General features: G+C 32.1%; 4 protein-coding genes and 1 long non-coding RNA gene across 7 annotated transcripts; 3 read left to right on the top strand and 2 right to left on the bottom strand.

Annotated features, from left to right (window-relative positions):
• The first annotated feature begins 2,343 nt into the window (after positions 1–2,343).
• LOC126917329 (elongation factor Ts, mitochondrial) lies at positions 2,344–4,204 on the top strand. The gene is made up of 3 exons (XM_050724099.1): positions 2,344–3,070; positions 3,153–3,681; positions 3,769–4,204. The coding sequence occupies exons 1-3, from the start codon at positions 2,915–2,917 to the stop codon at positions 3,990–3,992; spliced, it is 909 nt and encodes a 302-aa protein (XP_050580056.1). The 5' UTR covers positions 2,344–2,914; the 3' UTR covers positions 3,993–4,204.
• A 1,310-nt stretch (positions 4,205–5,514) lies between these two features.
• On the top strand, positions 5,515–11,953 carry LOC126917314 (villin-like protein quail). Of its 2 annotated transcripts, none has more exons than XM_050724068.1 (9): positions 5,515–6,040; positions 8,455–8,547; positions 8,725–8,841; positions 9,101–9,441; positions 9,517–10,279; positions 10,365–10,551; positions 10,621–10,872; positions 10,951–11,247; positions 11,325–11,953. In XM_050724068.1, exons 1-9 carry the CDS (start codon positions 6,023–6,025, stop codon positions 11,672–11,674), a joined length of 2,418 nt encoding a protein of 805 aa, XP_050580025.1. In that variant the 5' UTR covers positions 5,515–6,022; the 3' UTR covers positions 11,675–11,953. The 2 variants fall into 2 exon arrangements, with proteins under 2 accessions (XP_050580025.1, XP_050580024.1); XM_050724067.1 differs by lacking the exon at positions 5,515–6,040 and adding an exon at positions 6,904–7,727.
• LOC126917333 (proteasome subunit beta type-7) lies at positions 11,818–13,243 on the bottom strand. Its single transcript, XM_050724109.1, has 4 exons — positions 13,076–13,243; positions 12,677–12,856; positions 12,248–12,563; positions 11,818–12,173 (listed from the first exon to the last, which is right to left on the bottom strand). The coding sequence occupies exons 1-4, from the start codon at positions 13,135–13,137 to the stop codon at positions 11,898–11,900; spliced, it is 834 nt and encodes a 277-aa protein (XP_050580066.1). The 5' UTR covers positions 13,138–13,243; the 3' UTR covers positions 11,818–11,897.
• On the bottom strand, positions 13,076–15,993 carry LOC126917318 (cell division control protein 6 homolog). 2 transcript variants are annotated; one of them, XM_050724074.1, is made up of 4 exons: positions 15,319–15,993; positions 14,289–15,227; positions 14,001–14,206; positions 13,076–13,930 (listed from the first exon to the last, which is right to left on the bottom strand). In XM_050724074.1, exons 1-4 carry the CDS (start codon positions 15,581–15,583, stop codon positions 13,697–13,699), a joined length of 1,644 nt encoding a protein of 547 aa, XP_050580031.1. In that variant the 5' UTR covers positions 15,584–15,993; the 3' UTR covers positions 13,076–13,696. The 2 variants fall into 2 exon arrangements, with proteins under 2 accessions (XP_050580031.1, XP_050580030.1); XM_050724073.1 differs by having other exon boundaries at positions 14,289–15,230; positions 15,319–15,986.
• A 181-nt stretch (positions 15,994–16,174) lies between these two features.
• LOC126917369 (uncharacterized) lies at positions 16,175–17,056 on the top strand. Its single transcript, XR_007710917.1, has 3 exons — positions 16,175–16,342; positions 16,562–16,647; positions 16,916–17,056. It is a non-coding gene; the product is annotated as an uncharacterized LOC126917369 (long non-coding RNA).
• The last annotated feature ends 64 nt before the right edge of the window (positions 17,057–17,120 follow it).

Below are 17,120 nucleotides of genomic sequence, written 5' to 3'. Positions count from 1 at the left end.
TACCTTGAACAATCCAGTGAAAGCTGTCCTTTCAATTTCGACAGGAAAGTTCATCATGAGATTATGGTAATGTTTTATTGGTTCGTTGTAATCCTCTAACTTTTTGCTCTCGTCTCTTGTAAATCGTTCCACTTTATAATACTCGTCATCATTGTATAAATATTCATATCTGTAATAAGGATACGAATATATAATAATAAATATTATTAACAGTAATACAAATTAACGGACAGTGACCACTGTATACACCAGTATAGAAAACAGAAATAAATGGTACAGGCAGTAAAGCAAATAACACATGATTAATTGTGGCGATTGGTCAGGATAATCAGATATTATATAAACAGAAATTATAAGTTAATATATAATAAAAATGAAAATTAGAATTTGCAATGAGTATCAGTGATTTATAATTACATTTTTAATTCCATTAATATCTGTTCTGGAATAAGCTTTTCTTGATCGACTAAGTCAATGATTTCCTGCTTCAATTTTTGCACTCTGGATTCCTCTATATGTGGCTAGAAAGCATTTTTAAATTTATATGTACGTAGTCACGTACATTAAATATATCATAAAAATATAATAAAGGGAAATTTATACTTTTAAAAAACCTTGTTCGCCAGACCAATCTAAATAAAGCTGAGTTTCTAATTTTTCGAAATTTCTAACTGCTTCGCATAGCTCATCCAGGATACTGCAAAAGATTTCTTTAAATTTTTCGAAAGATGGATCGAAAGCCAGCTGCTTAGAGGTGATAATTATGTCCACATTAAACATGCAATTAATCGGCTGCAAATAACGAATAATTATTACGTGACTCGTTTTATTACAAGTAGAGCGCGGATGCAGTATTCAATTTTGTATTTTAATTCCATTTCTTTAGCTATGTTTATAAGATATAAATTTGCATAAACATCCATAATCTAACGATAAGAATTAAATAATCCACCTTGCCACGAATGATTAAGTCCATAAAATCTTTCAAACTGTATTTACACATTGACAAAAGCTGCGATTCCATTATCTTGGCAGCGCATTCGTAGAATCTTTTGAATCGTATTCGTTGCAACATACTCGGAACTAATGATTTTCTATTATTCTACGGATAAACGAATGAACGCCAATTTTGTTATAATAGAATAGAATAAAATTTACAGTAAGAATTCGTGAAATTTTACCTCGAGAAAGATATCCTGTATTCCATCGTACCAAAAATTCTTCAACATATTTCTCGCTTTAATAATTTGTTTATTAATCATCTTGTTAAATCCCATCAAGTCCCAACTTTCTTTACATTGTGCAATTTGTTTTACATCAATCAATCGAAAGTCGCTGGAAAATAATCAATTAGTGTTTCAAAATGAAAGTGTAATAAATGGCCGATTTTTTACCGAAATTCGCCAACCCAATGGTCTAAGGACATCCTCATGCATGGATTTATTAGAAATAAATTGTTTTGTAAATTGTCGCGGCATTCTCGAATCTTAACTGTCGATCCAGGTACGATATATCTCATGTAAAGCGATTTTTTATCATTGTCTTTCTGCTAAAGAAATGCATATTTTTAGAAAATGGAAAATTACAATACATATATAAAATATAGTATAACAAATAGAATTGAAATTTCAATTGAACCTTTAACAAATAATTTTGTACAGGAACTTGAAGCGCGTATTGCAGTATTGCTTTCTTAATATTTCTTGTATAAGTATCTCTGATCTCGATTAGCAAGCTTTCTGTGTAATAAGCAAATCGATCTCTCAAACGATACGGGACTAAAAGTAATATCTTCTCTATAACGACATCCTGAATTTGTACTGTGTGAACAGTATCAACCCCATTGCAAATGTAATTGTAATATCGGTTTACGTCTTCGTCATTGTTTAAATCTATATCTACATTCGATAATTCAGGTTTGGTGATTAAACTAACCATGTATCTATAAGTAAACGTTATTTTAAGCTCTAGTTCGATTTCCTTACTATAAAATTTTCTTTTACAATTTTAAAAAATTTAGTAAAAGTTCAAATGTTTCGCTGACCTGCGGAAATTTTCTACTTTTAATCGTTTCCCTGTATACGTGACACCGAATTTACGTTGCTTTCGCTTCTCTTCTCTTCTTGTACATTTGATACATTTCATTAATTCTGGTGGCAACGAAAATAATGGCTCAATTTTCGTTTCAACTACTTTTAATATCTTTGGAACATCTTTGGCGCGTATTTTTTGAACCGCCGGACGCGTAATACCCTCACATGATGTCATTTCCTCACAATCACATTCCATGTTGAAACTACTTGTTATTAGAGACCGAAATATCGAAGATATCTTATACTTAGAATACAACTCCAGATATATCTGTATAGTGAATATATATTTTGAAATTTTAATAAAACGAAATTAGAAGTTGCATGATGAAATGTAATTCAGAAAATTGATGTTTATTGCTACCTTGCGATTGAATTTTGCATCGGCATAGACGGCGCCACTTTCGGACTCAGTTTTAGTGCTGGACTACATTTTTATCTTTAAGCTGTTTCACGGTAAGTATATTGCAACATAATATTTTCTCGAAATTAGAAGTTCAAAGAATAATATCACTGTATAATACTTTACAATATAATGCGTTAAAAATCTCTTTCTATATATTTAATGTCATTAAGTTACGAATAGAGCAACTCTTATGACTGCAATTGACTGTAGTTTCTAGGCAACGAAATTGATCGACTTGTATAGGATTTATAAAAAATTTCGAATGAAAATATTATTTTAAGGTCATTTGATTATAATTGTCATTATATTTAAGTAGAATATGATTCAAAATAAAGTTGAGATATTTTAAGGTTAGGTCTCATTAATGTAATATTTTTTCAATCTTCTTTTATGTGAAATAACGTAAGTAGCATTTCAGATGATTCTACGTCAATTTTTTCGTTCAATACATACAAATTATGTACTTTGCTACACATCACAAAAAACATTGTTAAGCAAATTGCGCAAGAAAACTGGATATACATTTGTAAATTGTAAAAAAGCTTTAGAGTTAAATGACAATGACATAGTAAAAGTAAGTCAAGCATTAAGCTATGTAAGAACATCAATTTTTAATTATTAATTATTATTAAACATTAATTTTTAAAATATTGTAGGCTGAACAATGGTTAAAGGAACAGGCTCAGGCTCAAGGCTGGTCTCAAGCAATGAAATTAAAATCCAGGACGACTTCTCAAGGATTAATAGCAATGATCATTAATAATAATCATGGAGCTCTTGTAGAAATTAATTGTGAAACAGATTTTGTTGCAAGAAATAAGAAGTTCTATGAGCTAACAGAGATCATACTTGCTGCTGTATTAAAACATGGAATGACAATTGAACAGGATTCATTAATCAAGAAAACTATGTTATGTACAGAAGCAATAAGTAAATTATATGCAGATGATGGTAAAAGTTTAAGTGATCATTCTGCTTTAACTATTGGACTTATAGGAGAAAATATTAATATAAGGCGTGCATTATGTATGAGTGTACAACCAGGTGTACATCTATATGGTTGCATACATCCTACTTCTGTAAACCCAGTATCTTCATTATTTGGACGATATGGAGCATTCGTGGTTTTAAAATCTGATAAAAAGAAAAATATTTTGGGAATGCAACTTTGTCAGCATATTATTGGTACTTATATTTATCTTTCAGTTAATCTACCATATTATTTCTTTATATGTAAGTATAGGTTTGTAGTAATATTTGTTTCAATATTAGGCATGAACCCAACCAAAATTGGTGATGTAAAGGTAGATCAGCCCCATGATAATGTAGATGACGAACCTGTTATGCTGTATCAAGAATTTTTATTTGATCCTAGTATATCTATACAGCAGTTATTGCAAAGTGAGCAGACTGAAATCTTGGACTTTGTACGCTTTGAAATGGGTGAAACACTCAAAGACAGACAAGAATTGGATTCTGTAGAAACTTGTGGTTAAAACGATTGTAATTCGTTTAATAGATCTATATATTATATCTTGTACATATTTCAAAAAAACCATGATTACACTTTTAAAAGATAACGTAAACATTACGCTTATCTATTATTATGATATGAGTAAAATATTTAAATTAATACATTTTTTTATTGCATATAAGTTGTTATAATAGAATCAAAAAGTAATACAAATTATATTATATGAAAACTAAAGTATTTTATTTACAAAGTTATTCTTCAATGATACATACACTTATCAAAAAGTATAATCGATTTAAAACAGCGACATCAACGATAAAACAGCATTATAAATGCAACAAAACTTTACATCTAAAATTGTAGATGATATTCAGATTATTACTCTTCTTCATTTTCTTTATTTACTGGACATATATTAGATGATTTTAATTTGTTCCTTCTTCGCATGAGCTTTACAGATTTCCAAAGCCACATTCGCGAGTCTTTTTTCCAATAACGAGCAATATCTTCTGGTGAATGCATGACACCCTAAAATACACAATTTTATAAATAATATATTTTATGATATTATATATCAAAATTTATAAATCATACTTGAAAATTCAAAATGTCAGAATGTTGAACAGATTTCTTATAGGGCAACATATCTTTAGTATTTAAACCGAACAATTCTTGGTCAATATCATCGGGTGGTTCAGTTTGCACATCGCTTGTTCGACGAAGCGGTATCATATCATTTCTGGATTCAATTTCTGCCTCTAGTTCCAAACGTTCAAGAGCCGATGTAAAGCTCCTTGACTCTTTACAATTGCCAAAATTCGCCTATTGGGAAATTTTGAATTTTCATAAAAAAGTAATAATTTATACTACGTCGAAAATAAAGAAATTTTTCAACATTGAACAAATTGTGTAAACCTGTACTCCTTGAGAACAGACATTACATCCTAATGCCACTGACAAACATATATCGCTCATAGTCTTGGACAAAAGATTTCTCTCGTCCCATGCAAAATTTTCAACTACTCACAAAAGAAAAGACGCGATTTAATATTGATGAAACCGAAGGGTTCACAACCTGCGACAAAACAGTCACAAACCGCTTGAGTGGTCAGATTCGTCATTTCTCCAATCCATCGGCTTCTTACCGCGTCATATAAAATTGCTATATTATAATTATCATATAAAAAGACTTCAAAAATTTCTCGTATCCGTTAAAATCGACTGACAGGTGCCAGATGGACGCGCATGGAAAAACAACACCCTTCAGTAACATAATAAATGAGCAACTTTTAGATTCACACGACTTCAACATGTATATTACGTATTACAATTATATTATATTACGATAGTATTGAATACACTTGGTGTACCCAAGTAATTTTTAGGAAGACCATTGAGTTGCAATAATTTTTCTGGAACAGGATCGCGTTATAAGTGAAACTGTACGTATATTACATTTTTTAAATTTATAATTAATCTATGCTTTTTCAAATTTGTGTGTATTATACTCTGTACTATTATATTATTTCATTCATTGTTAAAAGAAATATTCGTCTTTTTTTAAATTTAATTCTCTGTAATAAATAAAAGAGTGTAACAATTACCCTCTTCATCTTCCATGAAACGATACAAGATAATCACGATCGTTACGTTGTCTCCGTTATTCGAACGAAGATAACCAAGAGGAAAAAGAAGAGCACGATAGAGGACCTTCAACATGTCAGAATGACGTTAGAAAGGTACAGAACAGGTGCGCTGAAGCGAGATGTGTATGGCGTAGAGGCGATGCCCGCATGGTTGAAACGTATATCCAACAAGTACCCGTTGGTCACGGCTGGCCGGTCGGGGTTCCGGGCTGACTTCCGGACGAGTCTGCACCGCTACGGTTTCTTTTTAGCCAGGAACGCATGGTATCAGTTGTGTTCACGTACAGTTAGACGGTGTTACCTCGCAGCAAACGCCTCTTCTTCTGCTCCTTCGTGCATATCGCCGCGGATTCGTTCGTATACATTCCTTTAAATGACGTGACGGAAAAACGGAGAAGAAAGAACGATGGATTTCTCTAGACGGGTGAGTCTGCAGAGGAGCGTAACTATGTGAAACCAAAGACGCAAAACTAACCGGGATAAGGAAAAGAACAAAGTTAAACATTCATAAATAAATACATACGTTTTTAATTTTATCGTGTTTTATTATATTTTTTAGTCTTGCTTTTTTTTAATTCTTTCATGTGAAATAATGTATTATAATTCCATAAGTAATTAATAATATTATTACATACCGTATTACAGCTTAAAAAAAAAAAAAAAAGAAAGGGAACGAAGGAAAGAATTTTTTCTGCGCGATAAATTTGACAAAACAACAACCACCAATTTGAACAGCAACAAATTGTGTTGTATCTTATCTGTCTTTTGATTTTGCATTTTTGCCAATTCTTTTACACGAAGTAATATTTTATAATTCTAGAAAGTAGTAGCAAAAATATCATTACATACCGTATTACTGCTAAGGGAAAAGAGTTTTTCCCGCACTATAAATCTGGTAAAACAACGTCAACTTGTACAACAACAATTTTTACTTCCTCGCGAAACGATCGTTCGCGAGAGATTCGGCTATATACAGGTTGGTGGGCGTGCGGCAAGTGTAGTCACCACTTCCTGCCGCAAATGATCGTCGCGGACGACGCTCGAATAACACGTGTACAGTGTACACACGTACCGTTCGTAACGTACGTGTGTGCGGGCGTGGACATGAATGAACGTGGAGATGCATCTGCATTATCTGCAAAGACAATAGCGTGGCTGTATACGTGCGAACGTTGCACTTTGCATCACCTACACCTATGTGCAAGTTAGAGCATTAACGGCAATCGGCGCATACCCGGAGGTAACAGCGTGTTACCTCATCGCTATTGAAATACATATATTGTAGCAAAATCAGGACAACGCACGATAGATATCTATGGAAAGCATAGAAGTAATTAACAAATCAGTCATAAAAAGTTATTGGTGTCGAAACGAATGTTTATGGATTTAGCTTAGTCCAGTGACAGTAACCTCGTAATTTAAGAGATTATCGAAATAACGCGATCCTTTTTTCAGGAAGGTCCAAAATTATCTATTCTTCGTTACCAATTAAGTATCAAATATGAATATTCTCCGCATTCAAACTGTGCCACCGCGTCTAATTGGAAGCTACTTCTGTGGATACAGAAACAATATACATCCGCTTCTCTGTAACACTTATTCTTGCTTACATTCTGCTCCAGTAGAAACACCATCCGCCGTGAAAAGTACACGGCAATTAATTTTTGATAAAAATAATGATTATTTCGCCAGCTATATTTCTTTAGGCCGTTCAATTATGGCCGCAAACATAAACATAGAGAGAAACAGACTTACATATAATAGTTGCGTGCACAAACATACAGACGCACGATTACGGATCACCTGCGATTAAGTCCTTCCGAGGACCTCACTCCCGTGAGTTCTCATACCCCAGTTTTCTGCCAGCAACCGTTCAGTGCGAGCACTGATCGCGTTTCTCCGTTGCGAAATACAGGCGCGCACACTCGTGTCGTGATTCCGAGTTCGAGATCCGAAACGATCAAGCAGGTGCTCGATCAATTTCAAATAGACAAGTAATTCATAAAGGATCGGACGGTCAGTGATCGATAAGAGCGCGAAAAATAAAATCGTGTTTGAAAATCAAGAAACAGTGGCAAATGTCAGAACTATTGGGAAGGATCGAAGAGCCGGTGTGTAATTAAAGATACAGTAGAAATAACAATTTCGATTGAGCGAAGGAAAGCGTGTGGAGAATATACGGGCCGGTATTATTATTACACTAACTTGGACTATGAAAAGTATAAAAGAAAACAGAATACAATGTCTCACGAAAGTATTTAAACATTCATGAGAATTTTTAATGAATATATTATATGTATTATAAATATCTTGCAACTTCCATATACATCTTCAGATTCGTTTCAAATTTTATCGATATAATCACGATAGTTGTGTCTCGTTACAGTGCTAGTGAAATCCCATAATGTTTCGTATAACGTACATAATATATCCAAAAAGAATTCCCACAAGTATTCAAATACTTTCGTGAGCCATTGTATGTCTCAGACTACCAGCAGAAACGAAGGTCAATATAATTTTACCGCGAAAATGACCAAAATTGTAATTTCACGGATTCATTTTCCATATCGCTTGTTTCTTATTTTTGCTCGATAACGCGTATATGACCAATGACTACATCAATTCGATATCATGACCCATTATAAAATCCTTGAAATTAAAGTTTGCGATAACGTTATTACCGGACTATTTTGCGCGTATAAAACAAGATTCATTTGCAAAATTCATTTAAATAACAAAAGATTGCTTTGTCATATGATAAAAGTTATTTATACAAAATTTGCCTACTTAAAAAAGAGTACAGTTTCCTAAAAGTCAAATTTCAATTATGTGTCTCAGGACGACAGAACCTGCCGTTCCGATGATTCTAACGGTGAAATCTTTAAGAATGTTCCGAGGAACAGCAGTACATTTCGCATTTGGAAAATCGAGGTACCGTAACAAAATAAAAATGCAACATAATTTATACTCCCCGTTATATTACGATATATGCACGTAGTTTAAATGTATCACATAGTTTTAGTTAGCTAGGCTGCTTTTCGAGAGTTTAAAGAGTACAAAGAGTGAAAGTGTGAAGTACTAAATTTTCCTTTAATGTTCGTGCAACAGGGTTTACGAGTTACAGCCGTTACAGGAAGTAATATGGGACATTTCCTCTCAGAGTTGGCATACATTATCTACGCGGTGTCACCGAAAGACGGTCCACTACCTTACCCTGGAATGCCGGTAATTCTTTCTCCTTTAAAGAATAAAGTTGTAACTTAATTAACTATAGAATTAAAGAAATATTATGTACTTTTGAATGTTAAAATAAGTCTTCACTTACACCACTATGATTTTTGGTCAACCACATGTAGACTTCGAGTGCATTTATGGAAAATTAAAAGATATCCTTTTTTAATTATGTTTATAAAAATTTGAATTTATATAAACATCCACAGTTTAATTATATGCGTAAACTATATTCTTTATATCGTTTAAACAGGTTAAGGAGATAAAATCGACTGCGATAGTTCGTGTAATTCATTTCTGGATTGGATCTGCTTGCGATTCAACAATATCTGGGGCAGCAGCCCTTCGAGCGGCCGAATTAGATTCCCAAATATCTGCCACGATACTATCAAGGGAGGCCCAAGGACGAGAAAGTCCTAGATTTTTAGCCTATTTCCGCCAGCATCTTGTTATTGAAAATTTCCACTTTGAAACACCATCATGCAAATTGCATAGAGTAACTGGCGTAGCGATCCCTGTCTTGACAGAACTTGAAAAAGTTCATTGGGATCATTTCAGTTCACGGGACGTTATTCTTGTGGACGTTCTATCACAGTGCGTAGGAAATTGAATTGAATAATCATTAATCATTCTGTTATAATATATTAATAATAATATAATGGTACATAGGGCTATCGTATTCCTTTGGTTGGGATCATCAGCAGATCCATTGCACAAACGACACGCTGCCAGTATCTTGGAAGTGAGAAAAGAAAATAACAATGGTCGTATTATCATCATCGATGATGGTTACGAACAAACACTACCGGAGGAAGATAGACAACTGTTCGCCAGTATTTTAAATCCTGCCACAAGAGTGGTCAAGCCGGATCGCCTTTACCGAGTCAATATGCCAAGCCCAGTCAAACTGTATAGATGTAACGAACAATCCGGTAAATATAAGGTCGCTGAACTGAAATCTGGACCAATTCTCCGAGCTGATCTCACATCCGAAGCCGTTTACTTAATCGACCGTGGTGAAGCTGGTGTTTGGGCTTGGGTCGGGCGTAATGTGAATGCCCGAGAAAAATTGGAAGCGATTCGTAACGCACGAGGATTTGTAAAAAAGAAAAATTATAGTAATGGTGTATTAGTGGAAAGAGCGCTGGAAGCTTGTGAACCAACGGAGATGAAGGCTCTTATTAGAGGGTGGGAACCGGCGAAGACAAGACCGCTTACTCTACCACCGAATTTTGATCCCGACTATATGAATGAAAGACCTAAAATGGCTACTGGGTGCCAACTAGTTGACGATGGATCCGGTCAAAGAACTCTTTGGAGAGTAACCCATAAAGAAGGAATGATTCAAGTGGATGACAAAGGAATATACTACGCAGAAGCTTGTTACGTAATGTGCTACAAATATGGACAAGGACGTAGGAGTAGAACAATCGTACGTTGAAAATGTAATTTCGATTGTTAAATTAACAATAACTATTACTAATTAGTGTTAAATTTGAAATAACGTAACATCACAGATTTATTGTTGGGAAGGAGTTCATTCTATAAACGCGGATCGAGAAGCCGCTTTAGAAGCAGCTTGTCATTTGTCAGAAGATACTTCTGGTCAGTTAGTAAAAGCATCTCAAGGCAGAGAACCGCCTCATTTGTTGCAGATTTACGATGGAAAATTGAAAATATTAGCTGGAAGGCATCGCGATTCTCGTAAGCAGTAGAATAAATTATTTATTATGTTTATTTAATTAAATTCTTAATGAGATATTTGTTTCGTAGCTCCGGAAAAGTATCTCGTTAGAGTTTTCGGATCTACTCCATACACGTCGAAAGCAGTTGAACGGCCTTTGAGATCATCCAGCAGCCTCGATTCTAGTGGAGTTTTTATTCTATTTTCTAATTCACCTGTAGTATGGTGTGGTGGAAAAAGTACTGGTGACGCTAGACAAGCATCTAGACGACTTGCGCCCAGAAATGCACCTTTGATAACTGAAAATAACGAAGATGACGATTTTTGGAGAGAACTCGGAGGTTGACAAAAGATACTAAGAATTATAATATGAACTTAACATTGGATTATAACAGTGAACTTTAAATTTAATCTTTAAGGTAAAGGTACTTACGGTACAGAAGTTATTGACGACGGAGAAGAACTTGAAAAACATCTATACCAATGCTTGACGGACAATGAAATGTTTGTTGGCGAAGAAGTTCTTGGATTTGGTCAAAACAGTCTCCTACCAGAAGCTATTTGGTTGTTAGACGCGGGAAATGTGATATGGATCTGGATTGGAAAGTCTTCTATTCCTAAATCGTTGAAGGAGTGTGTACATGATGCAATGATATTTTTATTCACTCACCCAGCTGGTCGAGATCGAAACACAACGATTTCTATAATTAAACAGGGTATCGCAAATTATTTATTTTCAAAAAACAAAGATACCAAAAGACCTTGAAGTAAAATAATTTTATCATCTTTTTAGGTATGGAACCTTCAACGTTCATTGGATTATTCGATAATTGGAATTACAATTTACTGAGAGAATACAAATCGTTTGAAACATTTTGCACACTTCTACAAGATAAAGAATTTCTACCGAAAATACAAACGTTATCGAAATCATTGAGTGACTTCGATAATTATGTAAAGTATCCTCTTTCTGTCTTAAAAGGTGATCCGGAAAATTTACCATCCGGTGTTGACGTTGTCCGTAAAGAAATGCATCTCACTTTCGATAATTTCATTGCGATTTTTAAAATGGAACCAGACGAATTTGTAAAACTTCCTGCTTGGAAAAGACAAAGACTAAAACAATCGGCGGGACTTTTTTAAAACATTGTGCTTTAATAATACTATTTTGTACCATAGTGATTACAGTACTAAAATAAAATAAAATCATGTTATATATTTATATTTTAATGTTTGGGATTAAATTTATTAATTGGAAAGAATATTGAATTTTATAAATTTAAGCGTTATGAGAGAGAGATTAAGGCTTTATTTATTACAAATTCACATATATATTCAAATGTAAAGTAAAACTGTTTGATACATTTTATGATGAAGTATCCATTGGCTCTGTATTAAGCCTATGCACAGTTTCCCCTTCAATGATTATAGGATGAACCGTTTTGTTAAGCACAGCCGTAGTACCACGTTTATATCGGTACGATATATTGCGCTGTCCTTTAACATTAGCAACATCATAAGGGCGTAAATAATCAACAGAACCTTTACGTATGACACATAAATCTACATTAGAACCAGAAGCTAGATCATTAAATATACCAGCACGAATGGCATCTGCAACCAATTCTTTAGCCTGCTCTTCCTACAAACATTTAAAAATGAAATATATGATTGTACAAAATATAATAAAATAAGTAAAAATATTTAAATTCTTACTGTCATATCAGGTTTCCATCTACTTTCAAATACAGCCATTGCAGCTAATGATCCTGTACCCATACTAGTATAAATGTGACGATCTGAAGATCCATGAGGATGAATACAATATAAGTGTGGTCCATCCAAATCAACACCTCCTAATATTAAAGCTGCTCCAATATTTCCTTGATAACGGAACAATAATTGTTTAATCATAGCATTTGCAGTACAAACTGGCACTATGCGGTTAGTATTTAAACGATGTAACTCCAACTGACTGGATATCATTTGAGTTGTCATTTCAGTATCAGCAGCAGTTCCAGCACCACAACAACTTAAAAATAATTATTAAATTATTCTATTAATTATTCTTAAATTAGAATATTAGTTAATATTACATTGCTTTGAATAATTATTAATGAAATTAATTTTTTTTTAAATACTTACTATATATTTTCAGTAAGATAATGAATCTTACTACAATTTTTATCAGCAACTATGGTGTTTTCTGTTGATCTTGTATCACCACCAAGAACCACTCCATCTTTATAAACAACTCCAGCAATTGTTGTTCCTGTTTTAACAGCTTTAGGTGCTTGGAATCCTTTCTTTACCAAAAAATTGTTTCTGAAAAGGATATACACTCAAATAAATTCTACAGTTCTTTATATATTTTATAAATTCATAAGAAAAGTTTATTAAGAAAAATCAATAATATTACAAAATGACACAGCAATATTAACTTGTAATAGGTTATGCAGCATGATACATTACTTTTCACTTTTATGATTGTTTGTACTGATATACATATAAAGATGTTTTCAATTTTGAAATAATTACCATTACCTTTGACAAAGATCAAAAGAAAATCCAGGAGCGGGAATTTCAGGCACAAGAACCGAAGACATGATTCAAAAATTCTAACTTCTAACTCTGTGAAAAGAGACGCAGTAATGAACGAAAAGCATTTCACAAATGTCACCATTTACCAGTAGATGGCAGCTTTGTGTGGAATAACCACGAAAATAATTAATTTTTAACTTATTTTTATCTTAAATAATGTATGAAGCAACTTAACTTACCTTTTTCTTATATGCAAATGGACCAAAATAATAATAAATACAATTAAAAATATGTTATATTTATTAAAAGTCAAATATAACAAAATGCTCAAGAAATAAAATTTGAAACAAAAATATGTATTGCTTGGTTTCAAAAATTTAAAAAGATCGCTACGATACACACTAAAAATCACATAAATTTCTCCTTTTACATCAACTTGTATACAATATATGAAACATTAAATGCGTTCATTGTAATATAAAAAAATAATATAAAACATGAAATAATTTATACAGCTTATTCTAAAGTGGTTCTCTCAAATTATTAAAAAGATACTATATACTTTTTAATATTTACAAAATGATATGAAATTTAATAAATTATGAAAATTTCTTTAAATAACATCTATAAACAAGTTATATCGTTAATGATTTCTGCCATCATATTCCTGTCTTGCAAAGCTGCATCTAACTCTTCTTGATCCCATTCCAAATTTATTTTTGTCAAACGAGCTGCTTTTTTTCTTGTTAATTTTAAAATACCTCTAGTTTCTATCAATGAACATAGACTATAAAATTCAGAACCATCGACAGCATGAATATTTCGTTTCTTGCAAACTTTTTTATACACTTCATGCAACTAAAACAGAATTATATTTATATACATTGAAATTTTTTATTAAATAGTTGTTTTTTCATTATATACTTACTTTCCCCACTGTCACATCTTTATTTCGTCCTTTGTTTAGGATAAGTAACAAAGAACACAATAGTAATTTTTGTTGTAATGGAAATGTACTTTCCTCCTTTTCAATATTTTGAGATCCACCATAAATGCCGTTTAACACAGTGATGACTTCTTTTAGATCCACTGGCTGGTCCACTGCAGATTGTTGCTTTTTAGGTATATTTATTTCTGTAATGAATTTATTTTATTTAGAAAATAGCTATATGTTTTTTCTTACTTTTATTTTGCTCTCATTCCATATAACACATACCATTATTATTGGTAGGTTGTAAAACTTGTGCTAATTTATGAGATTCAGCAAGTTCTATTACTCTTCTACTGATATCCAATGCTCTTCTAATATCACCAGAAATAGCAGCAACTTTCCCAGATAACATTTGTATTGCAGTTTTAGTAAACAAGTCAGACACATTTGCTTCACTTAATCTTTCAGATATTATATTACATATTTCTTGTTTTGTATATGGTGAAAAATGCATCAACTTTGGTTTCAATTCGCATCTAGCTTGTAATCTAGGCAGTATCCTATCTGTTAAATCTAAAGCATTAGCAATTCCAACTAAAATCAGTTTCGAATTGTGTATTGATGGCCATTCAAAGACAGAATATAAAACAGATTGCTTTTTACTTTCTAATTGATCTATTTCATCTAAAATTAATAGCAACATTTTATGATTAGAGCTTAAATATTTTTCAATAACTCCTTTACTGTATTTTCCAGATTTTCGTTCAGCTAAAATGGGTGGTAATCCTAACTTCTGTATAATTTTTGCATAAATTGTAGCAGCAGATTTCATAGTTGTGCAATTAACATAAATTACTTTAAATTTTGATTTGAACTCAGTCTTTAATATAAGTTTTGAAAGACATGCAGTTTTTCCAGTTCCAGGTGGTCCTGATACATATAAGGATCCTGATGTTTCATTTTTTAAATGCTCTTCCATAAATTCTTCTAACTTTTGTAATTCATTTTCTCTGCCAGGTAAGGTATCAGGTATTGAGCTGTGCAAAGCTTTACGAGCATTGCGATATCTTTCTGTTCCAAATAATCTTTTAGGAGTCAGTTTTTCCTCCTTAGTTGGAGAAGATTCCAAATTTAATTTATCAAAAAGGGTAGAAGGTGTGGTTGGAGATGTTAATGGAAATGATTTATCTATCCTTCTCTGTTTTGGAGGTGTAGAACCATGATCTTCTAAAAAAGATATATAAAACCATTTGTATCATTCTATACAAAAAATATATACTCATTAAAAATGTATAAATTTATTTATTACACATACCATCAGATTCAGTTGAATTCTGCGTACGTTGAGGAGTTTTTACATTTATAGCATTATCACTGACTTTGGTATTTTCTACATCTGAGTCTGAGTCTGATTCACTACTACTTAAAGTAATAATCTTCTTCACAGACGGTGTATATTTATGAGAAGAATCTCTCGCAGTTGCATTACTAAAATCTTCTTTCATTACATTATTTTTAGTTCCATAAAATGAACATTTCTTTGTTACTTTGAATGGAATTGTCATTTGAACACCTGTCATTTTTTTATTAATTAAATTACACAATTAATAAATTAACATACACAATTTTTGCACACAAAAATTTTATTTTTTTCCGTAGAAATAATGCGTCTAATATAAACTGTTTGATATCTGTTTCCTATTGCTTTTTAACCTACAATTTTTTGGAAAAGCCAAAAAGTCACTCAACAATTTTCTCAAAGTTTGAATAAAATTACACATTCAATAATGTTATTTCAATTTACAAATTAAATGTTCTAATTAATTACATATACTTCCTTAATAAAACACGTTCCAAGTACCTATGTACCGCGCTATAAGTGTCGTACTCCGAGATTTTCCGCGGGAAAAAGCTTTAAACGCGGGAAACCGAAGGCATGTAAAAAGGAAATGGAAGAATACCAATTCCCGCGTAAAAACAAACATCCGAAAAACATAAGATGTTAATTTAAAACAGTACATAATAGGAAATATACAGATACAAATCAACACTAATAAATATGATATTACTTATATTATACAAATTAATATAAACGAGTCGTTTTAATATAATGTGTATGAAATATGGGTACATAAAATTAATTAGCCCTCTAGAGGTAAACATAAGAACTAGAGAGACTAAATTTCCAGGATCAGAACATCAGAAGAAGCGAGCTATTCTCTTCCATATTGGCATTAAAGCGTGCACGAAGTTGAAGAACGCAATCGACTAACCGACTAACGCAATCGAGATATTCTAGACTAATCTAGAAATCTCATATTCAGAAAATGAGAGCAAAGGTAATATGATATTAATATTTCTTGTTAATTTCAATATTTTTGATGATAAGTTTGCTACTACATATTTTTTGAATCCTAAAATATATATTTCTCCAATTGTTGCTGCATTGCATGGTTATTTGACATGTTTCCTAACATTCGAATCACAAAAGCAATAGGTTAAGTTATCAAAAAAAATAAAAATACAAGAAAAGTAAATAGGAAATTTTCAATTTTTAGTGGCGAAAAAAGAGGATGCGCAGGCTAAAACGTAAAAGGAGGAAAATGCGTGCGAGGTCTAAATAAATTTGATATCTATAACCTCTGTAAGTATATAGCTACATATACCATAAGCGTATTATAATATATATTTAACATCTTTTATTACAAAAAGATATTAAAACAGTAATATACATTAATAAATATGTATATAAAAGATTTATTTGAAAAGAAATTTAAGAAGCAATTTTCCAAACATTTGGTCATGTTTGTAACATATAAGTTCTATTTATAAAAATAATTTTATATATATAAATCTTAACACAAGTCTTTAAAAAAAAGACACTTATTAGCTTTATAAAATTTTTGTTTCAGCTGTAAGAGTAACATCAACCAGATCAACTTGAGAAAATTGTATCGATTTCAACTTTCACAATTAACTTTTCTTATACAGAGAGTTCATTTTATTACCATGCACGTGACTTGTACAATTTAATAAATTGATCGTTTAAATTACTTGGAACCTTATTTTCTTAACCTTATCCTCCATAATATAAAATTAGAAAATATATTATACAAT

Source organism: Bombus affinis, chromosome 6 (assembly GCF_024516045.1).
Source record: "Bombus affinis isolate iyBomAffi1 chromosome 6, iyBomAffi1.2, whole genome shotgun sequence".
Classification (NCBI taxonomy): Eukaryota; Metazoa; Arthropoda; class Insecta; order Hymenoptera; family Apidae; genus Bombus; species Bombus affinis.
This window is presented reverse-complemented; position numbering and strand designations above follow the sequence as displayed.

Excerpts from the sequence above, each read along its gene's own strand:
- LOC126917333 (XM_050724109.1), bottom strand. The coding sequence starts at position 13,137 with ATGTCTTCGGTTCTTGTGCCTGAAATTCCCGCTCCTGGATTTTCTTTT. Across the intron at positions 12,857-13,075 it reads TCTTTTGATCTTTGTCAAAG|AAACAATTTTTTGGTAAAGA; the intron begins GTAATGGTAATT and ends TATCCTTTTCAG. Across the intron at positions 12,174-12,247 it reads GATGGAAACCTGATATGACA|GAAGAGCAGGCTAAAGAATT; the intron begins GTAAGAATTTAA and ends AAATGTTTGTAG.
- LOC126917314 (XM_050724067.1), top strand. The coding sequence starts at position 7,695 with ATGTCAGAACTATTGGGAAGGATCGAAGAGCCG. Across the intron at positions 7,728-8,454 it reads TGGGAAGGATCGAAGAGCCG|GACGACAGAACCTGCCGTTC; the intron begins GTGTGTAATTAA and ends TATGTGTCTCAG. Across the intron at positions 10,873-10,950 it reads TTTTTGGAGAGAACTCGGAG|GTAAAGGTACTTACGGTACA; the intron begins GTTGACAAAAGA and ends TTAATCTTTAAG.
- LOC126917329 (XM_050724099.1), top strand. The coding sequence starts at position 2,915 with ATGATTCTACGTCAATTTTTTCGTTCAATACATACAAATTATGTACTT. Across the intron at positions 3,071-3,152 it reads ATGACAATGACATAGTAAAA|GCTGAACAATGGTTAAAGGA; the intron begins GTAAGTCAAGCA and ends AAAATATTGTAG. Across the intron at positions 3,682-3,768 it reads ACTTTGTCAGCATATTATTG|GCATGAACCCAACCAAAATT; the intron begins GTACTTATATTT and ends TTTCAATATTAG.
- LOC126917318 (XM_050724073.1), bottom strand. The coding sequence starts at position 15,583 with ATGACAGGTGTTCAAATGACAATTCCATTCAAAGTAACAAAGAAATGT. Across the intron at positions 15,231-15,318 it reads GAATTCAACTGAATCTGATG|AAGATCATGGTTCTACACCT; the intron begins GTATGTGTAATA and ends TATCTTTTTTAG. Across the intron at positions 13,931-14,000 it reads AAGATGTGACAGTGGGGAAA|TTGCATGAAGTGTATAAAAA; the intron begins GTAAGTATATAA and ends ATTCTGTTTTAG.